We start from the raw sequence: 14275 nt of genomic DNA, 5'->3' as shown, positions 1-14275 counted from the left end.
AGCAGTTTAAAGAGCAGCTGGACTAACTGAAGGGAACCAACTCACTAATCCTAGAGCATCCACCAAATGGGAGGGAAACTGCTGAACTTCTCCAGCGTCACAGCTACTGGCAGGTACCACTGTTTACATTCCGTCTCTACCTTGATAGTGCAGATGGGCCCAGGGCCAGGCACTCTAGCCATCCTGCCACCTCGGCAAGCCCTTGGACCTTAGCCCACACCAGCGCAAGGCAGCCCCAGGATGGCACCCACCAGGACACCCTCAGCCTTTGCCTGCTACAGCTCCAGCTGTGCTGCCAGGGCACAAAGCACCCCAAAATACCATCCCCCGCCCTCAGCCCAGGCCGGCCTGCTTCAGCCATGCCACCGACGCTGGCTCCAACCAAAGCCACCAGGCAGACACAGTCTGCAATGGGGACATTTCTACACAAGGCCACTCCTTTAAGACAGAGAGAGGTGGCTGTTTTGCCTAATTCATAGAAACAAACACCAAAAGTCAAACAAAATGAAAACAAAAAATATGCTCCAAATGGAAAGAAGACAAAACTTAAAGAACTGAACAAAATGGAGATGAGCAATCAACCTGCTGAGTGAATGAACTCAGAACTTACAGAATATATTTTCTATCTCTTTAACTCTGGTTTTTTAAAATAACTGGAAAAAATACACCAGAGGGAATCAACAGATGATACAGAAGAATCAGGTAAGTGATCTGCAAAGACAGGTAATGTGGAAAGCACCCAAACTGAGCAACAAAAAGAAAAAAATTGTAATTGAGTTTAGGTTAAGGAATCTCTGGGAAAATCTCAAGCATAGTAACACTCATGTCATTCCTGTCAGAAAGGGACAGAGAGCCTATTTGAAGAAATAATAGCTGAAAACCTCCCTAAAACCTGGGGAGACACTCAGGTCCAGGAGAGCCCCAAACAAGATGAACCCAAGGAGGAACACCAAGACCCATAATAATTTAAATCTCAAAGATTAAAGATAGAGAATCTTAAAGGCAGCTAGCTACATACAAAGGAAATGCCATGAGGCTCTCAACTGATTTTTCAGTAGTAACTTTGAGCTAGATGCCACTCTCCCTCGGGCCTGTAAAGGGCTCAAAGGAAAAAACCTACATGCAAGAATGTTCTACCAACCAAGATTATTTTCAGAATTGAAGGGGAAAGAGTTTCCCATACAAAAGTTAAGGAAATCACAACCCTTAAGTTAGCCTTGTAAGAAATGTTGAAGGACCTGGTCTAAGCAGAAAAGGCCATAACTAGAAGAAAATTATGAAAGGAAAAAATTTCACCAATAAAAGCAAACCTATAGTAAAGGTGGTAATCAGTCACTTATAAACCTAATATGAAAGTTGAAACACAAAAGTAGTAAAATCAATCATATCTTTAAAAAAAAATAAGGAATTTACAAAATAAAAAGATGTGTAAAATAAGTTAAATGTGGAGAGGAGGGAATAAACATGTGCTTTTAGAATATACTTGAATTTAAGTGACCATCAACTTAATATACACTGCTATATATTTAGGATGTTATGTAGGGACTTCATGGTAACCATAAACCAAAAACTATAATTGATACACAAAAAATTAGAAAGGAATCCAAGCATAACACAAAAGTCATCAATCACAAGGGAAGAGAACAAAAGAAAGAAACAGAAGAACTACAAAAATAGCCAGAAAACAAGTAACAAAATGTCAGTAGGTACATGCCTATCAATAACTACTTTAAATGTAAATGGTCTAAATGCTCCAATCAAAAGAGGGTAACTGAAGGGATATAAAAACAAGACCCATCTATATGCTGCCTCTAGGAGACTCACTTCAGGCCTAAAGACACAGGCTGAAAGTGAAGGGCTAGAAAACATATACCATGCAAATGAAGCAGGGGGCTGGGGGAGAAGCCAGGGTAGCAATACTTACATTAGATAAGATAGACTTTTTTTAATAAGTTTGTTTTTTTTTTTAATGTTGATTGACTTTTGAGAGAGGCAGAGAGAGAAGGAGACACAGAATCCAAAGTAGGCTCCAGGCTCTGAGCTGTCAGCACTGAGCCCAACATGGGGCTCAAAACTACAAACCATGAGATCATGACCTGAGCTGAGGTTGGACACTTAACCAACTGAGCCACCCAGGAACCCCAATAAGATAGACTTTAAAACAGACTACAGCTAGAGACAAAGAAAGGCACTACATAATGATAAAAGGAACAATCCAACATGTAACAATTATAAATATCTATGCACCCAACATAGCACCAAAATACATAAAGCAATTTTTAATATACATAAAAGGAGAAATTGACAGTAATACAATAACAGTAGGTGATTTATAACACTCCACTTAGATCAGTGGATATATCATCCAGACAGAAATCAATAAGAAAATGGGGGCTTTGAACAACACATTAGACCAGACAGACTTAACAGGTATATACAGAACATTCCATCCAAAAACTGCTAAATACACATTCTTTTCAAGTATATATTGAACATTCCCCAGGATCGCATGTTAGGCCACAAGACAAGTCTCAATAAATTTAAGATTGAAATCATATCCTACATCTTTTCCAACCACAACAGTATGAAACTAGAAATCACAAAAAAAAATCTAAAAAGAACACCAATATGGAGTTTGCTACTCCATGTAGCTACTAAACAATGAATGGGTCAACCAAGAAATCAAGAAGGGGGAAAAAAAACAAAAACATGGAGACAAATGAAAATAAAGACACAATTCAAAGTCTTCGGGATGTAGTAAAAAGCAGTGCTAAGAAGCTTATAGAGATACTGCCCTAAGAAATAAGAAAATTCTCAATTTAGCCTTCTACCTGAAAAAGCTAGAAAAGGACCAAAACCCAAAGTTAGTAGAAGGAAGGAAATAAAGATCTGAGTGGAAATAGAGATGACAAAAATAGAAAAGATCAATGAAATCAAGACCTACTTCTCTGAAATATAAACAAAATTGTGTACCTTTAGGCAGACTCATCAAGAAAGGACTCAAAATGAGAAATGAAAGAACTTACCAGCAACAGCATAGAAATACAAAGGATTATAAGAGACTATTATGAAAACTTAGAAGCCAATAAATGGGACAACCTTCCCTCTTGCCACTTTTATCCAACACAACACTGGAAAACCTAGGCATAAGAATCAGACAAGAAAAAAGAAATCAATGCATCCAAATTGATAAGGCAAAAGTAAAATTATTATTTGCAGATGACATACTATACATAGAAAACCCTATAGACTCCACCAAAGAAACTATCACTATTTGTGGGTTCAAGCCCTGTGTCGGGCTCTGTGCTGACAGCTCAGAGCCTGGAGCCTGCTTCAGATTCTATGTCTCCCTCTCTCTGCCTCTCCCCTGCTCACACTCTTTCCCTCTCTCAAAAATAAATAAACATTAAAAAAAAAATTTTTTTAAGATATAGTACAAAGCTACAGTAATCAAAACAGTGTTGTACTGGCACAAACAATAGACACATAGATCAATAGAACAGAATAGAGAGGCGAGAAATGATCCCACGCTTATTTGGTCAATTAATCTACAACAAAGGAGGCGAGAATATACAGTGGAGAAAAGACAGCCTCTTCAATAATGGGGCTGTGAAAACTGGACAGCTACATGCAAAACAATGAAACTGGACCACTTTCTCACACCATACACAAAAATAAACTCAAAATGAATTAAAGACCTAAATAAGAAACCTGAGACCATAAAAATCCTAGAAGAAAACGTAAGCAGTAATGTCTTTGACATTGGCCTTAGCAACATTTTTCTAGATATATGCTCTCAGGCAAGAGAAATAAAAGCAAAACTAAATTATTGGGACTACACCAAAATAAAACAAATTTACACAGCAGAGAAAGCATCAATAAAATGAAAGAGCAACCTACTAAATGAGAGAAGATATTTGCAAATGATAACAACACCAGCACAAATAAGTTGATTAAGAATTGGGCAGAGGCCCTCAATAGACATTTTTCCAAAGACATGTATATAACTGACAGGCACATGAAAAGATACTCAACACCACTGATGATCAGGGAAACACAAATTAAAACCACAATGAGATATCCTCACACCTGTCAGAATGGTTAACATCAAAACAACAAGAGATAACAAGTGTTGGCAAGGATGTGAAGAAAAAGGAACACTCATGTATTGTTTGTGAGACTGTAAACTGGTGCAGCCACTATGGAAAATAGTATGGAGGTTCTTCAAAAAATTGAAAATAGAAATATCATCACTCATATGAGGACTTTAAGACACAGAACAGATGAACACAAGGGAAGGAGAGCAAAAATAATATAAAAAAAGAGAGGGAGACAAAACATAAGAGACTCTTAAATATGGAGAATAAACAGAGGGTTACTGGAGGGGTTGTAGGAGGGGGGATGGGCTAAATGGGGGATGGGCTAAAAGGGGCATTAAGGAATCTACCCCTGAAATCATTGTTGCACTATAAGCTAACTTGGATATAAATTAAATGTTAATAAATAAAAATTTTTAAAAAAAGAAAATAGAAATACCATCGGTTCCAATAATTCCACTACTAGGTATTTTACCCAAAGAAACTGGAAACACTAATTTGAAAAGATACATGCACCCCTATGTTTATAGCACCATCATCTACAATAACCAAAATATGGAAACAACCTAAGTGTCCATTACTCAGCCATTAAAAAAAAAAAAAAAAAAAAAAAAAATGAAATCTGCCATTTGAGACAACATGGATGGACCTAGACGTAAAATAAGAGAAAACAAATACCATATAGTTTCACTTATATGTAGGATGTAAAAAAAAAAAAAAAAAAAAAAAAGCAGAAACAGATCCATAAATAGAGAATAAACTGATGGTTGCCAAAGGGGAAGGAATTGGGGTGATGGACAGAATGGGTGAAGGAGAGTAGGAGATACAGGATTCCAATTATAGAATGAACAAGTAACAGAACAAGTTACAGCAGGACTATGGTCAATGATGTTGTAATAGTGTTGTACAGGGACAGATGGTAGTTATACTTGTGGTTGAGCACAGCATAACATTTAGAGTTGTTGAATCACTATGTTGTACACCTAATAGAACATGTGTCAACTATACTTCAATAAAAATAAATAAATTGGACAACCTAGAAGAAATAGATAAATTTCTAGAAACAAAATCGTCTAAGACTGAGTCAGGAAAAAATAGAAAATCTGAGCAGACTGATTACAGGTAACAAAATCAGGAATCATAAACTCTCAACAAACAAAAGTCCAGGATAAGATGGCCTCACAGGTGAAGTCTACCAAACATTTAAAGAAGAATTAATACCTATCCTTCTCAAAGTATTCCAAAAAAGCAAAGAGGAAGGAAAGCTTCCAAATTCATTCTACAAGGCCAGCATTACCCTGATACCAAAACCTGACAAACACACCGCACACATACACAAAATTACACACCAATATTCCCGAACATAGATGCAAAAATCCTCAAAATATTAACTGACCAAATTCTACAACACATTAAAAGGATCATTAACCACAATCAAGTGGGATTTATTCCAAGGATGCAAGAATGGTTCAATATCCACAAATCAATGTGATACACCACATTAACAAAATGAGAGTTAAAAATCTAATGACCAGCTCAATAGATGCAGAAAAAATATTTGACAAAATTCAGCATGATAAAAACTTAACAAAGTGGACTTAGAGGGAACATACCTCAACATAATTAAGACCCTATATGACAAACCCTCGGTTAATGTAGTCGGTGAAAAGCTGAAAGCTTTTCCACTAAGATCAGGAGGAAGACAAGGATGTCCACTCTTGCCGCCTTTATTTGACGTTGTACTGTACGTTCTAGCTGCAAAAATTGGAAAAGGAAAAGAAACAAAAGACATCCAAATTGGCAAGGAAAAAGTAAAACTGTCACTATTTGCAGATGACATGAGACTATATGTAGAAAACCCTAAAGACTCCACCAAAAACTATTAGAGTAAATGAATTCAATGAAGTTGCAAAAGCAAAAACATTAATATACAAAAATCTGTTGTGTTCCTATACACTAATAACAAAGTAGCAGAAAGAGAAATTTAGAAAACAATCCCATTTACAATTCCATCAAAGAGAATAAAATACATAGGAATAAATTTAACCAAGGAAGTTAAGAAAGAGTTTGATGAAGTGGAGATTGCACACTTAAATGGAAAGACATTCCATGCTTATAGATTGGGAGAATAGCGTTACAATGTTCATACTACCCAGAGCAATCTACAGATCCCATACAATCCCTATCAAAATTCCAACAGTGGCTTTCTCCAAACTAGAACAAAAGATTCTAAATTTGTGTGGAACCACAAAGATCCCAAATAGGTAAACAATCTTAAGAAGAACAAAGCTAGGGGTCTCACAATCTCAGATTTTAAGGTATCCTCAAAGCTACAGTAATCAAAGCAGTGTAGTACTGGCACAAAAACAGACACATAGATCAACGAACAGAACAGAGAGCCCAGAAATAAACCCACGCTTATATGGTCAATTAACCTACAACAAAGGAGGGAAGAATATACAGTGGGGAAAAGACGGTCTCTTCGATAAATGGTGCTGGGGAAACTGGACCACTTCCTCATACCATACACAAAAATAAGCTCAAAATGGATTAAAGACCTAAATGGGAGACCTGAAATCATAAAACTCCTAGAAGAAAACACAGGCAGTAATTACTTCGGCATCGACCTTAGCAACATTTTTGTAGATCTGTCTCCTCAGACAAGGGGAAAAAAGCAAAAAGAAACCACTCAGACTACATCAAACTAAAAAGGTTTTGCAGAGTAAAGCATCAACAAAATGAAAGGGCAACCTGCTGAATGGAGAAGATATATCCAATGATGGGTTAATATCCAAAATATATAAAGAACTTATACAACAACAAATAATCCAATTAAGAAATGCACTGAATGGGCATCTGGGTGGCTCAGTCGGTTGAGCGTCCAACTTCGGCTCAGATCATGATCTCGCGGTCTGTGAGTTTGAGCCCTGTGTCGGGCTCTGTGCTGACAGCTCAGAGCCTGGAGCCTGCTTCAGATTCTGTGTCTCCCTCTCTCTCTGCCCCTCCCCCGCTCATGCTCTGTCTCTCCCTGTCAAAAATAAATGTTAAAAAAAATTTTTTAATAAAAAATAAAAAAAAGAAATGCACAGAAGACCTGAATAGGCATTTTTCCAAACACACACACATGCCAACAGACACATAAAAAGATGCTCACCATTATTAATCAGGAAAGTGCAAATCAAAACCACAATGAGATGTCACCTCACACCTATCAGAAAAGCTAGTATCAAAAAGATAAGAAATGACAAGTATCAGCAAGGATGTGGAGAAAAGGGAACGAACCCCTGTGCACTGTGGGTGGGAATGTAAATTGGTGCAGCCACTATGGAAAACAGTATGGAGATTCCTCAAAAAATTGAAAATAGAAATACCATAAGATCCATCAATTTCACTTCTCAGTATTTACCCAAAGAAAACAAAAACACCAATTTGAAACTATGCACCCCTTTGTTTACAGCAGCATTATTTACAATAGCGAAGATATGGAAGCCACCTAAGTGTCCACCAGTAGATGAAAGGATAACGAAGATGGGGGGAGGGAGGGGTCCACAATGGAATATTACTCAGCCATAACAAAGAATGGAATCTTGCCATTCACAACAACATGGATGGACCAAAGGCAGACAGAAATCAGCCTTATTATTTCACTTATATGTAGAATCCAAGAAACAAAACAAACACTCAAATCTAGAGAAAAAATTGGTGGTTGCCAAAGCAGAGGCAGATGGGGGAGGGATATGGGCAAAATAGGCAAAGGGGATTAAGAAGTACAAGCTTCCAGTTATAAAATAAGTAAATCACAGGAATTAAAAGTACAGCTTAGGGAATATAGTCAATAATATTTAATAACCGTATGGTGACAGTGGTAACTACACTCACCAATGATGAGAATTCGTAATGCATATAATTGTGAAAATGCTACATTGTACACCTGAAATTAATAGAACATTGTATGTCAACTATACTTCAATTTTTAAAAAATCATGAAGATCATCAGAAGAAAATAAGTAGCATTACAGTGGTTGAGTACCATATTGTAGGTCTTCTGAGCTGGAGCATTAATTAGATTTCATAGGTTCCCCTTCTTCATTCCCAACTTGAGAGCTATGGGGATAGTCTCGCTGTCACTCCCTATAGGCTGGGGGCATTACGCCAAACGCACAGGAGTAAACAAGTATCACTCCCAGTCAGACTTGGTAGTGACTGTCAACTACAGTCATGTCGATTCACTCTATTTGACTTGAAAGTACCTAAAGACAATTAGATGTTTAAGAAAAATAAAAGATGTGAGCTTAGGATGTACTCGTCACTACCTTAAAGGGTACGGGACCATGGCAGCATTTATTTAAACCCAAGTGAGACCATCAATGTAGGCCTTCAATGTAACCTAAGCCATCAATGAGTGGGAGAGACTAGGACTCTCCTAACTGTGGTGTGTTCATTGGGCTGCTAGAACCAGATTACCATACCTCTTTGACGAACGAGCCTGGCCGACCCTGAATGGTGTTTAAGTGAAAGCCATAGCCATTTTCACCTTTAACCAGCCTGCAGAGTTTAGGCTTATGATCTCCTACTTCCTCTGTAGTATCTGGACTTGAAACCTCCACAGGAGCGGGAGCGGGAGCCGGAGCGGGAGCCGGAGCGGGAGCCGGAGCGGGAGCCAGAGCCTCCTTGACAGAACCATTAGGCAGTTCTTGGCTTTGATAGTAGAGAAATGGAGAAAAGTGAGCCTTTGGAAAGGAAAGGAAAGGGGAAAAAAAAAAAAAACATGAATTGTAAGTATGAGTAGTTATATTTTATTAAATGTGCTGGCTTAATTTACAAGGTGTCATACATGGTCCACAGCTCTTGCAGATACATCTGATTGGGGGCAGTAAAATTTCTCTACCACCCTAACCAGAAAAGGTATAAAGAAATATTGAGCTCGGTCATGAGTAATGTGTATAAACACGTAACCAAATACGCATATACATAAAATAAAAGCTGTTACCACCATCTGAAGTACACGTACTAATTTGTTATACTCGTTTTTATTATTTATTGTTGTAACCATTAGCTGAAACTTCTGTTATGCCAAACTGATCTTTAAATACTTCTAATCCATCTCAACTCCCAGACCATCCATGTGAAGAAGAGTGTGATGGTCTTGAATACAAAAGAGGCATAGAACAGGAAACATATGACTGGTTTTTGTAAATAGAATTAACAGCTTAGACTGTGGGTTTTAATTGAGAGAATCAAAAAGGTAGATTTGAGTATGGCAAGATCCTGGACCAGCAGTTAAATTGCTGCCCACGAGTGTCCAGGACTTTTATTAGGCAACGAGTACAAAATCAGGCAACTGAAAGTGAGTACAATGTGTGCTCTGCCCCAAATTGTGCTGTTCAGCAGCCTGGCTAAAATTAGATTGGGGTCCTCTGGTTATCAATTCTCTGACTAACCACAAGACCACATCTTCCTTTCTAAACAAGAATAGCCAAGAACCTCATAGTTACCCAATTCAGCTACATTTCAGACCTTTCAGTTATATACTTGCAAATGTTCCACATTTCTTTCTGTCTTTAAAATATGGAAAGTTAAACCAGCATTACTTTGATTCCCAAACTAGACAGAGATCCCACAAAAAAGGAGAATTACAGGCCAATATCCCTGATGAACACAGATGCAAAAATTATCAACAAGGTACTAGTAAATTGAATTCAACAGCATATAAAAAGAAATATTCACCGTGATCAAGTGGGATTCATTTCTGGGCTGCAGGGCTAGTTCAATATTTGCAAATCAACCAATGTGATACATCACACTAATAAAGGAAAGGATAAGAACCATATGATCTTGTCAACAGATGCAGAAAAAGCATTTGACAAAATACAGCATCCTTTCCTAATAAAAACCCTCAAGAAAGTCGGGATAGAAAGAACATACCTTAACAACATAAAAGCCATATATGAAAAGCCCACAGCTAATATCATCCTCAATGGGGAAAAACTGAGAGCTTTCCCCCTGAGATCAGGAACATGACAGGGATGTCCACTGTCACCACTGTTGCTTAACAGTGTTGGAAGTCCTAGCATCAGCAATCAGACAACAAAATGAAATAAATGGCATCAAAATTGACAAAGAAGAAGTCAAACTTTCACTTTTCGCAGATGACATGATACTCTACATGAAAAACCTGCAAGACTCCACCAAAAAGGCTGCTAGAACTGATACATGAATTCAGCAAAGTTGCAGGATACAAAATCAGTGTACAGAAGTTGGTTGCATTTCTATATACCAACAATGAAGCAACAGAAAGAGAAATCAAGAAGTCGATCCCATTTACAATTGTACAAAGAACCATAAAAAACCTAGAAATAAACCTAACCAAAGATGTGAAAGATCCACATGCTGAAAACTATAGAAAACTTATGAAGAAAATTGAAGAACACACAAAGAATGGAAAAACATTCCATGCTCATGGATTGGAAGAATATTGTTAAAATGGCAATACTACCCAAACAATCTACACATTCAGTGCAATCCCAATCAAAATTACACCAGCATTCTTCTCAAAGCCAGAACAAACAATCCTAAAATTTGTATGGAACCACAAAAGACCCTGAATAGCCAAAGTGATGTTGAAAAAGAAAACCAAAGCGGGAGACATCACAATCCCAGACTTTAGCCTCTACTACAAAGCTGTAATCATCAAGAGAGTATGATATTGGCACAAAAACAGACACATAGACCAATGGAATAAAATAGAGAACCCAGAATTGGGCCCAAATGGATGGCCAACTAATCTTTGACAAAGCAGGAAAGAGCATCCCATGGAAAAAAGACAATCTCTTTAGCAAACGGTGCTGGGAGAACTGGACAGCAACATGCAGAAGAATGAAACTAGACCACTTTCTTACACCATACACAAAAATAAACTCAAAATGGATGAAAGACCTAAATGTGAGACAGGAAACCATCAAAACCCTAGAGGAGAAAACAGGCAACAATCTCTTTGACCTCGGCTACAGCAATTTCTTGCTCGACATGTCTCCAAAGGCAAGGGAATTAAAAGCAAAAATGAACTATTGGGACTGCATCAAGATAAAAAAACTTCTGCACACTGAAGGAAACAATCAACAAAACTGAAAAGCAACCAATGGAATGGGAGAAGATACTTTCAAATGACATATTGGATATAGGGTTAGTATCCAAAATCTATAAAGAACTTATCAAACTCAACACCCAAAAAACAAATAATCCAGTGAAGAAATTGGCAAAAGACATGAATGGACACTTCTCCAAAGACGACATCCAAGTGGCCAACAGACACATGAAAGGATGCTCAACGTCACTCATCATCAGGGAAATACAAATCAAAACCACACTGAGATACCACCTCACACTGGTCAGAGTTGCTAAAATAAACAACTCAGGAAACAACAGATACTGGTGCGGATGTGGAGAAACAGGAACCCTCTTGCAGTGTTGGTGGGAATGCAAACTAGTGCAGCCACTCTGGAAAACAGTGTGGAGGTTCCTCAAAAAATTAAAAATAGAACTACCCTACGACCCAGCAATAGCACTACCAGGAATTTATCCAAAGGATACAGGAGTGCTGATTCATAGGGGTACATGTACCCCAATGTTTATAGCAGCACTTTCAACAAAGGCCAAATTATGGAAAGAGCCTAAATGTCCATCAACTGATGAATGGATAAAGAAGATGTGGTTTATATATTCAATGGAATATTACTTGGCATGAGAAAGAATAAAATCATGCCATTTGCAGCAACATGGATGGGACTGGAAGGTATTAAGCTAAGTGAAATAAGTCAGTCAGAGAAAGACAGGTATCATGTTTTCACTCATATGTGGAACTTGAGAAACTTAACAGAAGACCATGGGGGAAGGAAGGCGGAAAAACTAGTTACAAACAGAGAGGCAGGGAGGCAAACCACAAGACTCTTAAATACAGAGAAAAAACAAACTGAGGGTGGATGGCGGGGTGGAGGAGAGGGGAAAGTGGGTGATGGGTATTGAGGAGGGCACTTGCTGGGATGAGCACTGGGTGTTGTATGTAAGCAGTGAACCACGGGAATCTACCCCCAAAACCAAGAGCACACTTCACACACTGTATGTTAGTCAATTTGACAATGAATTCTATTTTAAAAATGATAACAAAAAATAAAATAAAATGAAATGTGGAAAGTTATCAGTGACTTGTTACATACAAATACACCTCCAACATCACTACCCAAAGGGCAAATCAACTGTATGTGATCACAGTAGCTAATCTTGAGGACAAGCATAGTAACATTAAACACTTAGTGAGTTTCATTCACTCTCAGATATCTGGGTGCCTAGTATGTGCCAGGAACTTGTTTAGGTGTTTGTTTCATTCACGGTTATATCTCAAAGATCCACCCACCCCTGTGTGGAACCTGCTTTAGAGGAGCTGAAGGGAGGGGGAGGAAGAAGATGGGGAAGGCATGTTTTTCAAAATTCTCTCTTGTATTAACCAAAACATTATAGTTAAATCATTGCCATAGAATTAGGAGGGAGTGGAAAAGAATTAATGCCAGAATCCCCTTTATAGCAGCCTGAGAAGTGACTTCCTGACTTCTGTCTGAACTCTTCCACAAGCTGGGAGGTCACTACTCAGCAAAAATGGCTCACCCTGTTCCTGGCAGTTTCAGTTGGGGCTGTTGTTGGGTAGAGTGTGCTCTATATTTGTTAGATCTAGTTAATTTTGTTCAAGTCCTTGAGTTCCTTATCTTCTGTCTGGTGGCTCAATCTGTGATTAAGAACGAGGAATCTCCCAACTATTATTGTGGAATTGTCTATTTCCACTTCCAAGTTTGTCAATTTGTGCTTCATGGTTTTTCCAGCTTTATTAATGTGTAATTGACAAACTCTATATATTCAAGGTATATGTACAGTGCGATTTGATATACATACACATTGTGAAGTGATCACCACAATCAAGTTAATTAACATATCTGTCCCCTTACACAGTCATCATGTTATCATTTAGTCTTTTGAATTGTTGGGTTTTTTTTTAATGTTTATTTTTGAGAGAGAGAGACAGAGCGTGAGCAGGGGAGGGGCAGAGAGAGAGAGGGAGACACAGAATCGGAAGCAGGCTCCAGGCTCTGAGCTGTCAGTGCAGGCCCCGATGCGGGGCTCAAACTCACAGACCTGAGATCATGACCTGAGCCAAAGTTGGAAGCTTAACCAACTGAGCCACCCAGGCACCCCTGCTTTTCGAATTCTTGAAGATACTCTCCTTTCCTCCCCAAAAGTCTATGCTTATTCAAGCTAAATACTCACATGGTGACTTCTAGAACCTCTGCTCCAATTACCTTTCTTGATACTGGACTTCTTATAGTCATGTTCTCAGAACTGGACACGATGTTGACTTAAACAACATTTCTATATGCCACACATTATTCTGAATGTTCTAAATATTAGCTCATGTAACACTGCACAGTAACTATCCCCACTTTACAACTAAGGAAACAAGTACAGCCAGGGTAACTTGCCCAAGCATACATTACTTACTAGTCATTTTAAGTACGGTCTGACCAACTGTCCTCTCCAAAAGCCAAGTGTCCGTTTAAATTGCCTTTTTGGGGTGGGGGCAGCTATGTAGGGTATCATCAGGTTTCTGTTCTTTTTTTATAGTCCTCAAATCAGGTCTCACCATTTGATATGCATACAATTTAGTTTTAAATTAGTATGTGAAATTTATTCCTGTTTAAAGTTAAACTTACTAGTTTTTATGCTTCTTTCTATCCTGAATATTTTGAATATTATAATCTCTAGTAAATTAATTGCCCATCAACACATTAAGCCATCTGTATGACTAAAGTATGTTAAACGTTTTCCATGTTTCCAAATTGGATTATAAGCAGCTTAGGATATGCAGAATACCATTGGAGACATCTATGCAGACTGACATTGTTCCAATATCAACTATCCTTCAAGTATGGCCATACAACTAGCTAAAAACCCACAAATCCTTCTATCATCCAGTTTACTCTTCAATTTTCTTTACACAAGTATCTTGAAATACCTAATCAAGATGTGCTGAGAGGGAATATGGTGGAATGAATTAAGAACTTAGGTTCAGGGGTGTCTGGGTGGCTCAGTCAGCTAAGCATCTGACTCTTGATCTCAGCTCAGGTCTTGATCTC

General features: G+C 38.1%; 1 protein-coding gene across 4 annotated transcripts in view; it reads right to left on the bottom strand.

Moving 5' to 3' along the window:
- PDZK1 (PDZ domain containing 1) overlaps positions 1 to 14275 on the bottom strand; it is a 43155-nt gene that overhangs the window by 2664 nt on the left and 26216 nt on the right. For 3 of the 4 annotated variants that reach the window (XM_060622213.2, XM_078451509.1, XM_060622214.2), the window contains exon 7: positions 8567 to 8827. In XM_060622213.2, coding sequence (XP_060478196.2) covers positions 8567 to 8827 — 261 coding nt within the window. The remainder of the gene's footprint in view (positions 1 to 8566; positions 8828 to 14275) is intronic. The other variant, XM_078451510.1, reaches the window with a different exon arrangement.

The sequence above is a fragment of the Panthera onca genome, chromosome C1 (assembly GCF_046562875.1).
Source record: "Panthera onca isolate mPanOnc1 chromosome C1, mPanOnc1 haplotype 2, whole genome shotgun sequence".
Lineage (NCBI taxonomy): Eukaryota > Metazoa > Chordata > Mammalia > Carnivora > Felidae > Panthera > Panthera onca.
Note: the sequence above shows the minus strand (reverse complement) of the source record. Positions and strands in the feature narration are given on the sequence as shown.